The sequence below is a fragment of the Antechinus flavipes genome, chromosome 1 (assembly GCF_016432865.1).
Source record: "Antechinus flavipes isolate AdamAnt ecotype Samford, QLD, Australia chromosome 1, AdamAnt_v2, whole genome shotgun sequence".
NCBI classification, from domain to species: domain Eukaryota; kingdom Metazoa; phylum Chordata; class Mammalia; order Dasyuromorphia; family Dasyuridae; genus Antechinus; species Antechinus flavipes.
Genome location: NC_067398.1, coordinates 674,282,514 through 674,302,643, shown reverse-complemented (window position 1 = coordinate 674,302,643; position 20,130 = coordinate 674,282,514). Strand labels below are relative to the sequence as shown.

The 20,130-nt window shown below is 39.6% G+C and overlaps 2 protein-coding genes across 4 annotated transcripts in view; one reads left to right on the top strand and one right to left on the bottom strand.

Annotated features, from left to right (window-relative positions):
- The window catches only part of SUGP2 (SURP and G-patch domain containing 2), a 25,631-nt gene extending 8,270 nt beyond the window's left edge, over positions 1–17,361 (bottom strand). For 2 of the 3 annotated variants that reach the window (XM_051972286.1, XM_051972284.1), the window contains exons 1-7: positions 16,853–17,011; positions 15,321–15,453; positions 11,798–13,459; positions 9,143–9,260; positions 6,234–6,733; positions 4,233–4,344; positions 1,735–2,237 (exon numbers count right to left, since the gene is read on the bottom strand). In XM_051972286.1, coding sequence (XP_051828246.1) covers positions 1,735–2,237; positions 4,233–4,344; positions 6,234–6,733; positions 9,143–9,260; positions 11,798–13,459; positions 15,321–15,441 — 3,016 coding nt within the window. In that variant the 5' untranslated portion in view covers positions 15,442–15,453; positions 16,853–17,011. Of the gene's footprint in view, positions 1–1,734; positions 2,238–4,232; positions 4,345–6,233; positions 6,734–9,142; positions 9,261–11,797; positions 13,460–15,320; positions 15,454–16,852; positions 17,012–17,207 lie in introns of those variants that run through there. The other variant, XM_051972285.1, reaches the window with a different exon arrangement.
- Positions 17,279–20,130, top strand: part of ARMC6 (armadillo repeat containing 6) — an 18,850-nt gene continuing 15,998 nt past the window's right edge. Inside the window, exons 1-2 of the mRNA XM_051972306.1 lie at positions 17,279–17,517; positions 19,309–19,455. Coding sequence (XP_051828266.1) covers positions 19,338–19,455 — 118 coding nt within the window. The 5' untranslated portion in view covers positions 17,279–17,517; positions 19,309–19,337. The remainder of the gene's footprint in view (positions 17,518–19,308; positions 19,456–20,130) is intronic.

Sequence of the window (20,130 nt, the reverse complement as noted above, 5' to 3'; positions counted from 1 at the left end):
TAATCATCTTTTCTCTACATTACTTATAGAGAAAACTGTTTAAGATAACTGCAAATTCTATACAGTACACACAAGCACAAGTTTCCTGAGGAAGGAGGTCGGTCCTAATTACCTTGTACCTAACACATGCCTTTGCACATGGCACTAGGGGTTTCATAAAGGAAGTTTCATATCCCTGGGGCCATGTGAACTACACACTGTAGCTCTGTAAGGTTATTACATCAAAATACAAAGATGCTGGTAATTAAATTTGCTTGGTTCTATCTTATTACTACTTTTCACATTAAATATGGAGATCTAAAACAGCTTCTCCAAGATAAAAGACAAGCTATCTGCTATCATGGTCAGATACACTCAATCTTCAAAGCTACTATTTAGAACCCCCAAACCCCAAAGGACCCCAGAGGTCAATTAGTTCAACCCCACCCTAGAGCCCAAATCCTTCTACAACATCTCTAATAGGTGATCATGCAGAATCTGCTTTAAAAGGCCTCCAGTGATGGGGAAATTCTTCCTTCCAGAGACAGCCCAATTCATTTTTAGAAAGCTCCAATTGTTTAGATGCTCTTTCTTGTACCGGGTTGAAATCTGTCTTCCTATAACTTCTATCCACTTTGGGATTCAAGAACAAATTGAAGCCCCCTTTAAATGACATTATTTGAATATTTGAAAATGAATTCTAACCAGATTCCCTGTCCCCAACTGTACCTCTTTCCTTTTCTAGACTAAATATCCCAAATTCCTTCTGCTAATCCTCAACCGGCAAAGTTCTTGGTCCCTGCCTGTGCTGCCCTCCCCTGGGTACATTCTAGCATGTTAATGCCCTTCCTCAAATGTAGTGCCCACATACGTGCTACATGTGTATCACTAAGTTTTAAGCTGTTGTTATACACAGAATAGTAAATACGCCTAGCACAAAACGTGCCCCATATTATTTTTCATCTTCCTGATATACAGCACTTTAGGACCTTGCAGTGCTTCAGTCACGTTGATTCCCCATCTTGTAGGCCTCTGTCTGCAACCCTCAAGTAATTTATCTTGTCCTATTACTTGTATGTTACAGTTATCTGTGTTGGTGTCTTCTGCTACCAAACAATGAATTCCATGAGAGCAGGGATCATGTTTTATTTCAATTTTGTTATTTCTCTTAGAACCTAGTTCTATAAACAGTAGGCACTTAAATCTTTGTTAATGATTGCTCATCTATGTATGTACCAAAGTGTCAAATTAAGAGAATGCCAAATATTAAGAGTTTAAAGTTTGAAATTTTCACTATTAATGGTTTGGCCACAGTGCCATTAAGACATCTTAGCATCTGCCCACAGATTAGTAAATAAAAATAATTTCACTTGGGTTCAGCATAACATACCATTAATCAGAGAACAACAGAAGGTAATCCCTAAAAACTCAACGTGCAAAAATCTGAGTTTATTAAAAAGAAAGTATAAAGTGATTATTCATGTAATGCCAAGTTTTTGCTTTATATAATTAATCTATGAAGTGCCTTTAAATTGGGTGTTTTCCTAGTGTATTTAAAATATGGTTCAATTTACAAGAATTTAATTTCACAAACAACTTTAATTTCACAAACAACTTTTCAGTAATAAGCAAGGTACAAGTGTACTGTGTCACTTTATCATTAGGAACATACAGTCCTGGAGTTAACAATATCATTGTCATGGACTAAATGGGAACACCTTGCTGCAGAGACAAATGCAAAGACACGTCAGGTACCTTTAGGTTCCTCTATAAGACACACCCTCTTGGGAGCCGGGATCATGCCAACTTTTAGAGATTTGCTGCTGATTCTCTTTCGAGGGAAACAGGCACTCGAAGCAGAGGACTGGGACAGAGCTGCTAAACTGGCACCATCACCCTCCGCTCCTGTGTTTTGTGCCTCCTCAGAGGGGATCCCCTCTGACTGAGCTGCTCTACCAGTTTCTTCTCCAATTCTGGAGGACGCTTCTCGAGCTGAGGTGTCATCTTCTGTACCTTCTTCTTCTTCTTCCTCAGGGCCCAATTCTAGCTCCAGTTCAGTCCCTTGTTGAGAATGATCTCCTTCAAGCTCTTCTTCCTCCTGCTCCTCTTCTTCCCCATGATCTGAAATTTTCCCTGATTTCAGACCTTCTCCTGCTTTGAGATTTAGTGGGGTTTTTGTGAAATTAATGGAAGGGCACAGTTCATACACTTTCATTCTATAAAACTTGAAGGCAGGACTATTTTGGTCATGTAGAAACCTGGGTTGAGAATAAAAGTGAAATTCCATCAGTTAAAGTTAAAGGATTCTTTGGAAATAACTTACTGGAGAACAAAGCAAAGGTATTCCTTTGGTGGCATAGGTGCTGAAATATGTCTGAGAAAGACTGGAGGCTGTAGGGGTAGATTAAATGATGAAATGGATCTATCATGAAAGAAAGGGTGGTATAGCATATGGAATACTGGACATGGCAAGACCCCACTATGGCCACAGTGTTGTTAGACCTTAAGCAAGTCACTTAACACCTCTAATTTTCTATTTACTGAATAAGGATGACCTTTAAGGTCTATTTCAGCTTTATCATTCTGTAATTTTGAGAAGCATCAATAATACTGATAAACAAATCAAGCCAATAAGTCTAACTCTGTCCTATTAGGAATAGAATGCCAATATGCTGAAGTAATAATAAAAAAAAGAGAACGAGAGAAGAATCCTTCATTTTCCACTTAACTTCATAATTGTTTATCCTCCTAAGATACAGAACTAGAGAACTACTATCAGATATGATAGATGCTTTTCCAAACATTTACATATCTGTATCTCTATCCTGTTTCTTTCTCTTTTAGAAACTGGGCTTCTAGAGAATAGGAAGTATATAGTTTTAGACAGAACCAAATAATGGAAGGGCTCCAGGTAAATGAGGTTGTTATTATCCAGTTTTAGGGTGTTCTTTTATAGTCTTGCTTCTATATCTAATGTATATGACCCTCACAAGCATACTACCACGCAAGTAAGGATGCTATCCTTAACCCTTTTTCACAGATCAGGAAATTGCAGGTCTAAAAGGTATACAGTCAGAATCAGAATCCTTGGGTTTAAAATACTGACTAGCTGAGGAGCTGTGGGAAATCACCCAATGCTAGAAGCCTAGGTTTCCTTCTCAGTAAAATAAACCACTTGTGAGGTGTTTTTATAAACAAAGTACTTTGTAAGCTACATAACATTAGAGAAATGTGAACTGTTACTATTTCTAATTCCTTTTGGCTTTGTGTAATAAAGAAAATGAAATAATTTATCAATTACATAGGAAATGTGGTCATAGAAATATGAAAAGGTTGGTAAACTTGAACACTATTCAAATGTAAGTCATCATCATCTTCTTCTTCCTCCTCCCTACCACACTGTTATTGATGAGCAATGAGAAATAAGCCATAGTGTATTGGGTCCAAGGCAAACCCAGTATAATGGGGGAAACACCAGCCTGGGAATGAAATTAAAAGACTGAGATGATCTGGATTGAGATCCTGGCTCTGGTTGTGTGATCTTTGGCAAGTAAATTCACCTCTGAGCCTCAGTTTCTGCATCTGTAAGATGAAGGGAGGTGGACTAAATAATCTCCAAGGTTAATCCTCTTAGTATTAACATTCTAGGATCCTAGAAAGGCCTAAGTAATGCTTGCCAATTGCCATTTTAGCAGTAGTGTTATGTGCAGAGCTTTCAATGCACAAAATCATATGAAAGAGATGCCAGTGACTGTTGTTCCAACCCAACCATGCACAATCAACAATCAGCTGTTGCACATGACATGCTCTCTATAGTCTAGACATCAAAGAGTCACCACAGTGGTTCAGAACAGGAAATGATAATTAACAGTGACAGACCACATTTCCTCAAAAGAGGAAGGCATTAAAAGTCATTCCTAAGTTTACAGATGAAGAAACTGAGGCCAGGAATGTCAGAGTTATGAGAGAGCTTTTAAGTCAAGCCCAGATTTGATGAATTCCAAGGCGAACACAATTTCCACATCACACTGCATCTAAAAGATTGCTTTAAATTTCCTTCAGTATAGAAGGGAAACTAAAGCAAGCCCATTCCAGGGATCATTCATACAAAGTGACTTGAACTGAACCAGATCTTTGGGCAAGGCAGCTCACTTAGAAGATGACCCCAAAATATGGACCTCAAGGATGGTATTTTAGGAAATTTTCAATATATTTTATTATGCTAGAATCAGGAAGATACAACAGTTACTTACCAGAGATCTGGGTTGTCTGCACTGTTTTCTATACTAAATTGTTCAATTTCTGGTCCCACCTGAGCGACAAATTTGGCTAGTTTCTCGGCAGTGTCCATTGTTTTAGCATCAACTGCAAAATGCAAAACAGTTATCACATATTAGTTCTGAATTCAGAGAATCCTAAGAATGTCAGAGATAGGCAGTTCCTTAAATATATATAATACTAGAACTGGAAGAGACCTTAAAGGTAATTCAGTTAAGGGATTCAAATGCAATTAGTTCTTTGAAAACATAATTAGCCATTTTAGCCAAAATAAACAACCAACACATTCTAAATGTACACATTATTCTCTGTTCAAGACTCTTGTCTTAGAAACTGGGCATAAAATGACAAACTAAATAGCTTAGGAGTTCCAAGAGTTCAAATTCTACTAGGGAAGGGGAACTTTCCATAAGTCAGAAAGTAAGGAAGAAAAGGGGCAGTTAGTTGCTGCAGTAGATAGAGCACCAGCCCTGAAGTCAGGAGGACCTGAGTTTAAATATGGCCTCAAATGTGTATGTGACCCTGGGCAAGTCACTTAACCCTAATTGCCTTAGTCAAAAAAAAAAAAGAAAGAAAGAAAGAAGAAAAGAAAAAAGAAAGAGAAGAAACTAAAAAGAAGAAAGACAAAATGATGAATTTGTGGCAGGAGGCACAATGGAAACATTACCGGCTTTGGAGTCAGAGAATCTGAGTTTGAATAACAGCACTGGTACAACGCTAGGCAAATCACTTGATCTGCCTGGATCTGTCTCTTTAGGGAGTCAGGCTCAATGATCACTGAGGTCCCTTCTACTTCTAAATCTATGATCCTTTACATTTACACCTATAGCCTTATTTGCTGGGAAAACCAAAGGCAATTGCTAGTATCCTTTCCAGTATCAGAACACAGAACCAGAACTCTTCCTTCTTCCTACCTGTCTCAATGGATGGTCCTCAACTGAGAGAGATCTTATCAGAGCACCTTATCCTTAGAATCATGATTTCACAATCTTAACTCAGGACTTATGAAAACTCTGCTTTTTTTCTTTTTCTTTTTACTCTTTCCATCTATCCCATGCCTCATACCCTCTAAGCTTCTTCCCTTTCAAAGTGACAACTGACCTGAAAAATTCATTATATACTAAGATACTAACAGGTATCTATGCAGCCTAACAAGGGGTTTCTGGAGAAAATGAATAAACAAATTTTATAAATAAAATGTTTTTTGAATTTAATAAACCATTATTCTAAAGATATTTTTAGAAGACTTATTCCTCCCTTAGGGATGGCTAACTCATGATCTAGTCTAACCTCTCCATGAATCTTATTCATGGTACTCTTGATTAGATGAAGTCCTTAAGAGTTTTAAATCCTAAAATCTTTTAAGTGATAATCTAACCTTTACCCAAAACATCCAGTGGCAGGGAACATTCTGAGTTCCTTGAAAGCAGGAACTTTGCCTTTCCTTGTATCCTCTAGGCTAAGCGTTGAGGATAAATGTCTACTTTTTGTTAAGTGCTTAAAAATGCATCTTGACTTGACTTGGTAGAACAGAAAGAACACTGAACTTCAAGTCAGGAGGCCTCATCCCGCCTCTATAGCTGTTTGAATTTGGGTAGCTTATTTTACTTTTCTACTTTTCAATTTCCTCATCTGTAAAGTAAGGATAATAATATTTGTACTCTCTACTCCATAGAATTGTAATGGAGTTATTAGTAGTAGTAGTACTAATACTATTAACACATATGGATGCCCTGTTTTATTGCTGAACAGCTCTAGCTGTTAGGAAATCCTTCATTAAACTGAACTGCAATCTGCCTTCTTGGAAAACTCCTCCCACTGGGCATAGGTCCACCTCCTGGGGCCAAGCAGAATAAGGCTAATTAATCCCTCCGATACAATTGCTTAACTGTCCTTTAGTATTATTTTATTAGTAGTTTTGCTGTTGTCTTTAGCTCCCACTGGCTTTGGAGCTTCAATATGAAATTTTCACCTACCATTGGCAAACTGGGAAGATGAGGGAGTGTGGAGTGGCTCAGGCAAGGCAGAAGAGACCTCTGTCCCAGTTGTTCTTGGAGGGCAGGTCAAAGGTCCTGCGCTGGGGTCACAGAGAAGAGATCCAGGTTCCTCGGATGGCAAATTCTTCTCACGATGGTTTACATCAGGAACAGAAGGCTTTACCTGGAATACCCCGTGGGCATGTCTGACCTGATGCTTCAGCATGGTCCCTGCTGAAAGAAGGGTCTGTGTCCCCACAGTAGATTTTCTCATCTTCCAGCCACTGATCCCCCAAGATGAGAGTAGCCCAAGCCTTTTACGGGGAATCAATCTCTTCTTTAGGCTCTGGACTTTCTTTGCATATAGCATTGCTCTCACGGCACATTCCTCTGAAGTTGGCTGGTGTTCCTCATCTTTTTTAATCTCTTTTATCCTCTGCATTTCTGCCAACTTCAGCTTATAATATTTATACTCCAGACTATCCTCATCAGATAAGAACCTAGAAAGGAAGGAAATACATTAAAATACTTATTTAGGTCAATACTATATTGTTCACAAACAATCTTCTCTATTACATTTTCATAAAATATTTAACGAGTTTTAAATTAATCATTCCTTTTTATTTTTTAAAAACTTTGTATACTTGGTACAAGGGCTTAGTTTTTCTTTTTCAGTGGGGAGTAGGAGGGAAAGATTTTAGTTAATTTTTTAAAAATAAAATTTTATTTTGAAAAATGTAATCTTTTGCTCTGTGAGAAAGAAATGGTAGTTACATATAAATTTTAGTTCAGATCTGTATGTCAAGTTTACCTTAGTAAATGACACATTTCAGTACAATCTAATCTGCCAGATGCATAAAACAGATAACTACTATTTCATCATGTTATTATAATTTCACATATTTGTGCCTCATTGTATATGTCTTACAAGTCTTTCTTTTGACAAACTTTTTTAAACTCCCTAAGAGTAGGAAGTATATCTTAGTTTTTGTAACTGTCAATATATATGGCAATATTTTACATATGGTAAGAATTTATGGATATTTGATGACAATTCATTGTGATCACACTCAACCTGAAATTAGAACATATCAGCTTGTCAATAACAGAATTGCATAGAATTTTAAGGATTAGGAAGGGACCCTAGAGATCATTTATTTGAATACATGTGAAAAATAAATCTTCACAACATCTCCAACTAGTGGTTGCTTTGACCTGAAGACTTCCAGTGATAGAAAATTTAGAGAAACTACATTTAGAGAGAAAAAATCAGCTGTGAAAAGCTCTAATTGTTAAGAAATTTCTCTTGATATGGATCTGAAATTGTGCCATCTAAGGACAATTAGATGTAAGTCTAAATCCTTTTCAATGTAATAAGCCTATAGTTATTTGAGAGCAGTCATCAAATTACTTCTAAGTCTTTTGCCAAGGGCAGCCTTTCAATTAAAAAATTTCAATCTTGGATGCAAATTGCTCCTGTAAATGTTACAGCAAAATTTTGCTACTGACTTTTGTTTTGGTTTGTTTCCTCTATCTTAGGGAGTATTTTTATTAGAAATTACTCTTCTAATTGACTTCAATTCAAGAAACACTAACAAGTCAAATGCCAAATCATGAAGTAGCAAGTTGTGCACCAGCCAGAGTATAAAATTCTATGAATGAGAAAAAGAATCACATCCTTTTATGGTCATTTTAATGGAATCTGCATTATTTCATGATCCCACAAGACAGATTTTGCACAGCAAATCAGGCTTAGAAAATTTTAAAAAAATTCTCACAACGTATCCCCCTTCTTTCATAAGTCAACCCCCTAAAAACTGTGCTGACATTAAACTGGAACCTAGTTTAATGATATTGAACTTTGAAGCATCAATAATGATGTCCACTGCAGAATGCATACAACATCTAGCCTGCTCATCTGTGGAGGCAGCAAAAGTAATCTAAGGCAGTGTGGGAGGGAAAAGCACTAGCTCTGGCATCAGGAACTGAAATCAGATCTTTGTTCTGCCACTTATTACCCCTAGCAGGTTCAGGCCCAATCTATAAGTATAACGAAAGGGCTACAGTAGGCCAGTATGGTGGGAGAGTACTGCTACTGAGCCACCAGGCTTACATTCATACAGCCTGAATCACTTATTACCTGGCTTTGACTAAGTCACTTTGCCCCATTTGGGCCTTAACTTTCTTCTGTAAAATCACAGAGCTGGAGCAGATGTTCTCCAAGCTGCCTTCTCTCCCAATCCTTTCCAGAATGTACTTTTCACTTCTGCCAAACCACATCACTTATACTTCCCTAAATCTATCCCTCCTTCTCTCACTTCTGTACATCTGCTCACAAACCACTCTCGGGAATGTGCAATTTCCCCATCCCCACCTACCCTCAAACTCTTTTAGCTTCTAAAACCCAGAACCTAATCTACTTCCAGATGAAGTTTTCTTGGTTCCCTCAATTGGAAATGATTTATATTTCTTATGAATTTTCATGACATTTTAAACTCTCTTACATACTTATTGAATTTTGCATCATATTTATGTGGATTTTGTCTCAGCTCTTAGATTGTAAATCTCTTGAAGGCAGGGATTCATCCAATTCAATTTTGTATCTTTTCCAGCTCCTATCCCAGGATCTTATACAACATGGGCACTAAATGAATTGACTCAATGGGAAAGGACAATTTCCTAGATGATAGCTTGGAATAATTCTTCACTTCTCTACTCATTCCAATATCCATTGAGCAGAATAAAAGAATGTATATCCATTATTGAAGGCCTTGCTTCCCCATGAGGAATATCTTTCCAATATAAAAGTCAATTCTAACAAAACCTCAGAAAGTTCTATTTGAAATTCTCAGTCCTAATGTTTGAGTGATAAAGAGTCCTCATGTGTTGAGCATTTCTTAAATACCTACCAATAAGTAGGGTTCTTCTTTAGTGTTGCTCTTTCTTTTGGGGACAAGTTGCCTTCAATTATACTCTTCACAAATTTTTCAATTGTCTCAACAACCTTTCTGTCTGCTCGCTGAGGAACTGTAATAAACAAACAGAGTAGGCTTGAGAGAGGTACTGAAAGGCTCAGGCCTCATAAAACCAATGCTGCCTGACAAGGATTTCAAAACTGCTTCTCTCGGTCAATCTGAACCACTAATACTCTCACTCTTCAGAGACTAACATTTGAAATAGGATTGGGACCAAAGATTGGAAGTTTAATACCAGGATGACATTCAAAAACTTAGAATGTTGAGGGCAAGTTAAACAGCATAATTATTAAAGGACAGGCCACAAAACTAAAGGATAAAAACACGATTTAAAAAAATATTTTACTGCTGCTTAAAATAAAACTAGTCATTTCTGGAAATATTCCCTCCTCCCCTCTAAATTGAAATCTAACTTGTAACAAAGAAAACACATTTTACACACACACACATACACACACACACACACACACACACACACACACAATTACTTGTTGATACCTTATCAACATTCTGCTCAACTAACCCTGCTTCCACTCTCTTAAGTGGGAGTTAAATTTCATCATCTGTCCTCCAGAAAAACATTGACTTTTTTACAATTCAGAATTTAGGGTAATAAGATTTTCAGCACGACAATTTTCGATGTGTACATGCTTTTAAAAAATTTAATCCTTTTACCCTGTAACTAAGAAAATACTACTTCCTCTAGGAAGCATTCCTTGATTCTTTCCAAATGAAGGTAAATTTTTTTTTTTCATCTGACTTCTCAGTCCTTTCTCATCCTCTTACATGCTGACCATGGTTTAAACTGGATTGCTTTTACTTATGTCTATCTCTTCTAAGGTTCTCCTCTGATGCTCTGATGAGGTAAGCCCAAATATTTTTGAAAGCCATAACACCAAGAGTAAAATACCAGCTCTAGCAGCATCTACACTCAGCTATTTTCAAAAGGTATCCAGTATGGGCAAGGACACAGACTAATATATATATATATCTGTTGTCCAATGGTCAAATGAAGTGTATATATCTGTTGTCCAATGGTCAAATGAAGTGAGGTTTGTAAACATAAAGTTTGTCAGCAGAGACTGAAATCTTTTGATCATACAACTTCTAAGATAGAAGGGCTGGGATCCTCTTCAATAAAAGGAATACCAACACCAGTGAAATCACCTGTCACTCCCAAGAAGTCAAGTATATACATAACCATAGATTAACACTCTCCAGTACCATTTATTTCTTAGTAGTTATTTCCTTGTCAATCTCTGTATTTGATGACAAGCTACTTGAGGGTAGGGGGCAGTTCTTTATCTTTGTATTATCTGTAGAACTGAACATAAGAACTTCTCTTTCCCTAATTAACTTAAACAAGCACTAAATGTGGCTCTAGGTGAAAAGCAGTTCCTGCCCTTAAGGAATTAATGGTCTACTAAGGGATGCATCACATAAAGGGATATGTAAGCACAAAATTATTTGAGAAGGGCAAAATTACTGATAACCAGGTGTTCAGGGAAGGTTTCTCATAGGAGGCAGAACCTGCACTGAACCTTGAAGGAAGCCAAAAAACTCTTAAGAGGTAGAGATGAATGAAGGAATGAAGGAGAGCTTGGGCAAAGGCATGGAGGGAGAGAGGATGAAGGATGCAGCATGAGAACAAAGCTGTCCACAATACTAAGTGAAGGTCAGTGAGAAGAATGGAGAGGTGAAGCCAAAACAATGTGAAAAATGTTAAACCATAAAAAATTTTGATTTTATCTTAGAACAATATTGCCTTGAAGAAGTCTAGAGTTGAATTTAGGTCCTGACTCATAAATGCTTTGGAAACCAGAAGAGAACATGGCTGTCACTGATGGAAGGTTCACTCAACCCCAAGTTTAAAAAGTCCAAAAGAACTGAAGAGGCTAGAACACTCCCCTCACTACCAGTGGGACCTGGGCAAAGTAACTTCAATTAAGCTTCAGGGATGTGGCTTCCCCAACTGCAAAATACAAAAGTGGGGTTAGATTATTACTTCGATCTCTTCTGGATCTCGATCTTATAAGCCACCTCAGTGAAATCATTATACAGACATTAAAAAATGGCCTTTTGGAGCAGGGAAGCATTGTCTTTTTGGGATTTGATGATTTCACCAGTCTTGTTAAGGCTACATAGGGTAAAGATAGGAGCCATTCCAGAGCTATCTCACTTACTGTAGTATCCCTGAAAGATCAGTCGGGTTTTTCAATAAGAGACAGCATAGTATAATGGAAAAAGCGCGGGATATGTAATCCAAAGGCACAGGCCACCATCTAATAGTTGTTTAACCTTAAGCAAGGTTCTCCCCTCAAGCCTCAGTTTCCTTATTTATAAAATACAGATGGATGTAATACTTGTACAACCTACCTCACAGGGTTATTGTGAATAGTCTTCCTAAGACCTCAAACTGCTATAAAAATGGGATTATTAATATTAATCATTTATACATTCAATCTTAATTTGTTTTACATAAGGCTAAAAAACCCAAGAAATGTTTTTATCTCTAAAAAGAAGACAACCAACATTCCTTAAAATGAAAAGATTAAGCAGATGAGCAAAGATCTTTGCCTCTTTACTTACCTCCATTTAGAGCCTCAGGGATCACATCTGAATTTGGAGAAGGAACGCTTGCCACCCCTTCCATGACCCTGACATCTGCCTTCTTCATCTGTATGGGATGGCCACTGTTCTCCAGCCAGGCTTTGAGATGCTCTATGTATTCTCTTCCAAACAAAGTTGAATCATCGAAATTAGGGAAGGCTGCTGGAACTGGAGCTACTTCTTGAAGGCCAATAGCTTCTAATATTTTCTCTTGTCGGAATGTGGAAGCTAAGGAAAAGGTTTGGCCCAAAAGTGCTAAAGACTTACGACACAAGGAATTGGTTGTCTCCAAGGCACCTGCCACTTCAGCAGGGTTACTGAAACCCTTCATCTTCACACTCAGTTCATAGGCATTGCAAGCCATGAGCAGGGGAGTAACACTTTTCAGGAGGCGGTCTTGGAGTCTCATCATGTACTTGTCAAATGGTTTTATTATTTCAAAGAAACAATTCTTGGTTTTCACAGCACCTTTATCTAAAAGCATGTTCAAGAACTCATTGTCAACTTTGGGGGTTTTCAAAGCAGAATGTTTCAAACACTTGATGGTAAAGAAGCAGAAGTCTCTATGTTCTGGTTTCAGAGAACATTTGAAGGAGGCCAGCATCTTCGCACAGGTTTCAGTTTCCAGCTCAAAGAGAGCCGCAAACAGCTGTGAAAACTCCATATCATTCTTTATCTTGTGAAATCCAGCCCATTTGATTATCTCTATCCCAAATGTTGAAAAAATGTCTGAATTGTCGACTAGGTCAAAACTGACTTCTCCTCTGGGTAGCCGACTAATCTTCTGATTGGGGCGCAAAGGAGTCTTTCGCACAGGACGCTGGACATTTTCAGTCCTTTGGGTGACCCCAGGACTCAGATCAGGTCTTAGAATAGTTTTCCTAATTCGATTAGTACCTCGAGTTTTGGGGATGATTCGATAGGGAACCATAGGGGGCAGTTTTTTAGTGTTCACTTTTCTTATGGTGGGAATTTTCCTAACATCCCCTTTAATGACTTTGGTTTTAAGTGCGCCTCTAGTCACCCGCTTACTCTGAAGAATGCCACCCCGGTCAGCAGTGCCTACAGCACCCCGGCCACCACGGCCCCTGCTGCGTACCCTGCCCCTACCCCTTGGCACTGGCTGCTGGAATTCATAATCTGCCTCGCCTGAAAAGTCCAAGTCATACTCCTGACTGTCCATGTCTACATATTCTTCTTCCATAAGACCAGGTGATCGAAAGTCACCCAAAATCTCAGGACCAAAGTCATTCTCATGAGACCAAGAAGGTTCATGGGAACTTGGATGGGCAAAGTCATGCTCCCAAGACTCGGAGTGGCTAAACTCTGGATCCTGAGAACCAAAATGACTAAAGTCCCGGTGGCCAAAGTCCCGGTCTCTGGAACCAGCCTGGTTGAAGTCCCTATCCCGAGAGTCTGCACGAGAAAAGTCCCGGTCCCGGCCAAAATCTTCTTGATAGTAATTTTCTTCACTCATGGGAGGACTGTTAGATCTAAATGAAGGTCCAGGAAATACATCATCCCTTAGGTCTTCTCTCCAAGTGTCACGAGGATGCACTGGATCACGAGAGTATCTTCCATCATCATGAAAACTGTCTTCATATCTGTCTGCTCTTGATCTTGGGATAGATCTTGAATGACCTGAAATAAACCATTAAAAAGGAAACAAAATAGGTATTTTAGGTTAAAGAATAGTTTTTGTTTACATAACTACCCTAGGTTTTATTGTCCATACTGAAATAGAATGTTTCCCATCTGTTTCTATTTGCTTAATATATATAATAATTGAATAGACCTCTAAGTATATAATTAAACTATTATTATAGTTTATACATCTGTTTATACATCTGAGCAGAAATATGCAAATGCTGCTAAGCATTGCTTTTCTTTAAAAAGTTTTAACATGTTATCTTTTGCTTTTACATCTTCATTTTCAAATGTATCCCATTCCCTTACCAGGGATTCGTCCCCTAGTAAAAAAGAAAAGAGAGAGAGAGAGAGGGAGGGAGGAGGGAGAAGGGAAAAGCTTCAATAAAACTAACCAACATACCAACTAACATATATTCAGTGTCCAACTCTCATAGTTCCCATTTCTGCAAAGAAAAGAGGGAGTTGCATTTTTTCATCTCTTCTTCAAGGCTAGGCTTGGTCATTCTTAAAGAACTTTCAGTTTGTTTTTTTTTTTGTTTGTTTGTTTTTTCCACTTACATTGTTTTAATTATTATAAATATGGTTTCCTGATTCTGCTTACTTCAGTCTGCATCAATATATGAGTCTTCCCATGCTTCTTTAAATTTTACATATATACTGTATTTCTTTGCCATTTGCAATAGACAGGATGCTGCTGTTTCCATTCTGTGCTATGATAATAAACAAACTATTTTACAAGACGTTTCCTCCTCTTCATGCTCACCTCTACAAAGACAGGGGGAGTTAAGTTTTCTTCTCTCTTCTTCTGGGACAAGCTTCTCTGGTTGGGTTTTTTTCCCCCCCATTACACTGTTGTAGTAACTGTGTATACAGTAGGTTTTTATTTAGCTTTTTGCTAATTTGTGTATTTTCCCATACTTCTCTGCAGTCTTATTTATCATGATGCAGTAATTTTCCATTACATTCATATACCACAATTTTATTTAGCTATTTCCCAATCAATAGGGACTCTTTGGTTCAGCCAAATTGGCTTTTTTGCTAGTCCTCAAACACACCTTTCCAATCTTCTTTTTTCATTGCTTTGTGCAGGCTATTCCCCATGTCTGAAATGAACCCTCACCTCACCTTTCCCTCTTAGAATCCCATGTTTTCTTCAAAACTGCTTAGTAACCCCTTTACATGAAAGTTTTCATTTTCTCCCCATCTGCTGAAAGCCCCACCATGGGCTTACTTTGTCTATATTTATGTATTCCCGTCCCCCCCCCGCCCAATAAACTAGTTGAGGATAGAATCATTTCATTTTTACCTTTATCTCCTCAGAATCTACTTATTATATGTTACATAACAGGTACTTAAAAAATGCTTGTTGAATGATGGGTATCAAGCTCCACTAACAATATATCAGTATGCTTCTCTTTTCATAAACCCTTCAAAATTGATGATTCTCACCTTTTGTCATCTTTTCCAGTTTTCTAGGTATGGAGTAAAATCTTAGTTGTTTTGATTCTCTTATTATTAGTGAGTTAGAACTATCTTTCCTATTGTATTAATGATCTGTGAGTAAGCATTTCAGTGGGAATATCTTGTAACAAAAACCTAACATATTTCCTTTATTTTCAATGACAAGTTATTTGGGGTGGTGGCAAAGATTGATGAACTTGAAATGAGAAGGCCCAGAGCTGCAGTCTGGGTCTTACTTCTAGCTTTCTGATGAGGTCACTTAATCACTTGACCTTCAGTTTCCTCCATCTGCAAATAGGGATGACAATACATGCACTAATCACCTCACAAGGTCATGGTGAAGAAAGAATTTAGTAACCTTCTAAGAGGCACTATCCCTTTTTTAGTTTACCTTGAGACTTAAACTGATGGAGAGTGTCTTCTATAGCATCACTGTGGTCCATTCGATACCTCTTAACCTTTTCTTGTATCACAGCATCAAAAGTTTCCCTTGTGACTCGCCTAGATGCCATTGTTCAGCCCAGCTAGAAGAAAGAGACATGTTAACACAAAAGATCCTGTGTACTACTATGCTTTAACTTAATGTTTCATAAGCTTCATGTATATTAATGCTGTTTCTTTTGCCAGATACTGTCCTGGCATACATTTAAACACAAGAGAAAACCAAGATTTAAAAGACTTAAAATCTTTTCGTCTTCATATTATTCCTTTTTGTAAAACACACTGGACATGATAAAATGTTAAACTTGTTGAGTTTTCCCCAGTCTTCTGCCTCTGTGCAAATTTTCCCACTTTTAGAACCTGCTCCCTTACCTCAACCTGTTAGAATTCTTTTATTTCTTCAAAGTACAGTTCATTTATCACTTCTTCCATGAAGCCTTTACTTATTCTCCTAGTTAAAAATGATCACTGTCCTTCAAATGTGAACATTTTTTCACATTTTACTTTGTACTATATTCTATATATATTTACTTTTTGTATGTATTTATATATATACAGTTTTTCTTTAAGATGCCATATCTTTACTAATAATGTGGGAATCTTGAGGTCAGCAATTGTTACCATTTTCATCTTTATATATCACTTAAGCCACACAGCAGGTATTTATTAAACGTTAAAGCCCTTACAAAGCAGAGCCAAAACTATTTGGTCTCATCTTGGAAAAGACTTTTTCAGGTAAGGGCACAAAGGGCTTGAAAAGTAAGGTAGGTGGCATCTACCTGTAGCCCAATGTCTCATCACATTTTCAGATTTTCAAATGCTGTGCCCACATCCTGCTGAGCTGAAATGGCGTCCACTACAATTCATTGTCATCAACTACAAGCTTATCATCTAAAGACTAGCTTGGCGAAGAAGTCTGCAGCAGGCTCATGACTAGGCTGGCCACAGGGTAATGCATTTTCTGTTCCACAGCTACTATCAAACACTGCCTACTGAGTTGTGGGAGGATTGCCTAAATGGATGAAAAATGGATCCTTTAAAGTCTAAATATATTAAGGGTCTCTTTTATTCAGGGCCCTGTGCAGGCTGCTGGGTTAGGGTAAAACAGAAGGGAGGGACGAAAGGCAAAGATACTACCCGGGCCTGAAGCCAAGATCGATGGACTGAAAGAAAATCCCCGGAGGCCTAGGCTCCTGGGCCTGAGGATCCTGAAAGGAAGGAAGCCCCCGGGTTCGAGCTGACACTGCTAGAGGAGAGGGGGAGGGGAACGAGGGGTCTGCATCTCTCCAGGATGCTGGGAGGGAAGGGAAGGGCCTCGGCTTTCTTGGACTCCTCTCTGGTCCAGGCCTGGCTCCTTTCTACTCCGGGGCCCTGCTCTTCCCATCGAGCCCCTACCCCTCCCCCCTTTCCTCCCCTCCCCCCGTTGCCTAAAAACAGCCCCCCGCCCACAGCCCTGCTCCTCCTCCCACCAAGGTCCTTTACCGGCCCTCGCTAGGATGCAAAGAGCGGCCGGCTCGCTGGGCTGGGCCGGCCCGGACCTGGGTGGAACCACCACCGCGCGGCACTGGCACAGGCCCCGGGGGTCCTGCGGATTTCGGTGGCTCCCGACACTGGGCTACCCCCCAGCCCCCAAGTCCTTTAGTCGCTGAACTGCGCGTGCGCCGGAAACCGCTCCCCTAGATACCCACGTGATGCAACCGAGGCGGGAACATGCAAATTAGCTAACGGTCTTCCCAACCCTTCCCTGACTCAAGCACCGCCTCGTCCCGCTGAGCATGCGCCACTCATCCCCCCCCGGGCCGTTCGTCCGTGAATCCATGTCCCTATGAAAACTCACCAAGACAATATTTCTACTGCGCTGAAAACACGGCGTGAGAGGCCGTGCGGTGTGGCAGCTATATAGCTGAAGGCCTGTCCCTCCCTAGTTCTCCTTTTGCGCCGTCGTCTCTTGCCCCCCACCCCCCAAAAGTTCCTCCTGCTTGGAAAAGGAGGGGAGTTGTGCGCCTGCGCGGGCCACTCCAGCTGCTACGGTGGCCACCGAGAGTCAGAGGCTACGGCTGGCTGGCTCACTGCGCCCACAGTGCTCCGCGCGTGGGTAGCCTCGTCCGTAGGAGCGAGCTGTCCAGGCGGGACCTGTCATCTCGGAGGTGAGGGGAAGGGAAGTGCGATCGAGTAGGGTAGGGAGAAGTTGTCTTCAGGTCAGGACCGGAATCGAGCCACGTGTGAGTTGATCCCGGGAGGGGAAATCCTGTTCAGCTCGTCCTCTTTCTCGAGTTTTCCCTGGACTTAGTTTTTCCGTCGAGGCAATGGGGGTGGGTGGAGTGACCCTTTTGCAAGAGACCGTTCTAGGAAAAGAACCCCAAACCCGAGAGGTGACTGAGCTACGTGTAGCATCACAGAAGTGAACTGGACGGGATTTTTATAAACCTAGTTTATTCCCCTCCCCTCATTCTTACAGATGAGGAAACAGACCCAGAGATTTAGTGACTTGACAAGGTTTGAATTCTTACCTCCTCGTTTTGTAAATGGGGAAAACTGAGGCGTAGAGAAGGGAGGTACTGTTTGCAAATTGCCCAGCACATAGTAGGCCCCTTAATATATGCTTGTTCCCTCCTTGCCTATAGTATTTACATTCTTGTTTATTCTTTATGTAGTCTGTAAATGTACAAGAGGCACGAATCCATTCAAAGGATTCGCACATTGTAATTTAACAGTCATTTGTCTATTTCTAAAAAGACAAAGCCTCAGGTTCAAGGCTCATACTTCCTCTGCGGAAATCTGAAGATAATTAAGATATATTCCTTGACTTTGGAAGAGGCATGTACAAATGAGATAGAATATCCATACAGGACAAGATGATCTCTATGGGCCTTATTAACTCTCTCTCTATGAATTATATTTTATATACATATATATGTATGTATGTATGTCACAGGGAGTGTTATGAGAACAGGTAAGGGAGAGAACTCTACCTGCTGGGAGAATTAAGGGAAGCTGGTAGCTTTGAGCTGTATAAATGGAAGTTATTCTTATGACTATGCTAAAGTTTTTTGTGCTAAACACTGTGGGAAATGCAACGATAATGCCTTCTATTTGCATCATGTATAGAGATTACATCATTTGATTCTTACAGCAACCTTGTGAAATATGCAAGAAGATATCCATTGCTAGCCCCATTTTATCAAAGTGGATGAGGTTGAGAAAAAAATTAAGTGTCCACAATTATGGACTTGAACAGACAGTGTGCAGACTTGGAGTCAGGAAGACTGGGCTACAAATCTCAACTTCAGTCACATAATTTCTCTATGCCTTAGTTTTCTTATCTATCAAAGGGGTGATATTCTCCCTCTGGTTGTCCTCTGTCAGCTAAGTCTTGAGGTAACAAGCTGTAGAGCAGGCCCAAATCTGCATGGGAGAAGGAGTTTGTTTCTTCTTTGGAAGTTCTATCATTGAAAACAAAGTTTAGTTGGTTTTCTCCCCTCCCAACACAGTGTAATAAAAGTATCCAGAAAACCGCTCTTCCTCATGCAGCTAATGATTCTTAGATCAGAGTAGATAATGGATATAAAAGTTGAAAATATGTAAGATCACAGGATCCTGTCTGTGGACCAGGAAAGGACCTTCGAGGTCATTTTCTCAATTACTTGATTGCTCACACAAGTCAAGTCCATAAGCACTTATGTAATAACACATGTAATAACAAATTTTTTTGGTTTTGCACAGACTCAAGTATGAGAGGTATATCCCAGCCTCACTGAGCATGCTGCATAATAAAGGGTTCTAGCTGTGAAGGGTGGCAGTTGGGTTATGTTGCAGGCAATTTTAATACAAACTATTGAGACCTGGTAGATCTCTAATGTGGTCCAAAGAGGCCTACCTTTTACCATGTTGTTTTATTGCCTTACTCAGTCATCCTGTGGTTTGTATTGAACTTTTAGCTCTAGGGACTGGAATTGTTGAAGTCAATATGGCGAAACGCATCAGCCAGGAGACTTTTGATGACGTGGTACAAGAAAATATCACAGAGTTTGACATGGACCCTGAGGAGGCTGTGAAAGAAGCTGTTCAGCAATTTGAATCTCAAGGTAGTGTCTAGCCCTTCTTGTGGATGGCTCTGAGTGTAGACCAGGCTGTGGATGCCTGTCCCAGGTGTCAGCTGGCCTCCCTGATACAATGAGTGCAGCTGGTATCATGAGGTCTATGCATCTTGGGGTGGGGTGGGAAGCAGACCACCTGTGTGTCTGCTCCAGAGGTTGCCTTTCAATGTTAATTTATCTTCCAAGGCACAAAGAATCCGAACTTCTGGAGAACTCATCCTCTGGTTCAGATATGGGATCTAATCTATCAATCATCAGTTAAGTACCTATGATGTGCCAGACAGACACTGGGTACAAAAAGATAAAATGAAAGCAGTCTGCTTTCCCTGGAGGAGCTTCCATTACATCAGGAGAAACAATACTTAAGATTAAATGGATATATAAACTAAACATGAGCTCATTTCAGAGGAAGAGCATTGGCAGTTAGCAGAGAAAGGAGGTCCCATGCTATGGTAGTAGTTGAACTTTGAAGGAAATGATAGTCTTTATTTGGCAGGAGGAGGAAGGAATGCATTTCAGATCTGAGAAATGACCAAAGCCTGGAGATAGTAAATGAAAGATGGAATGTCTCAGATAAGGAAGAACAAAAAAGCAAGCTTGGCTGGACCAGAGACTGCAGAAGGGAGAGTCATGTAATGACACAGGGCATTTTAAATGGGCCAA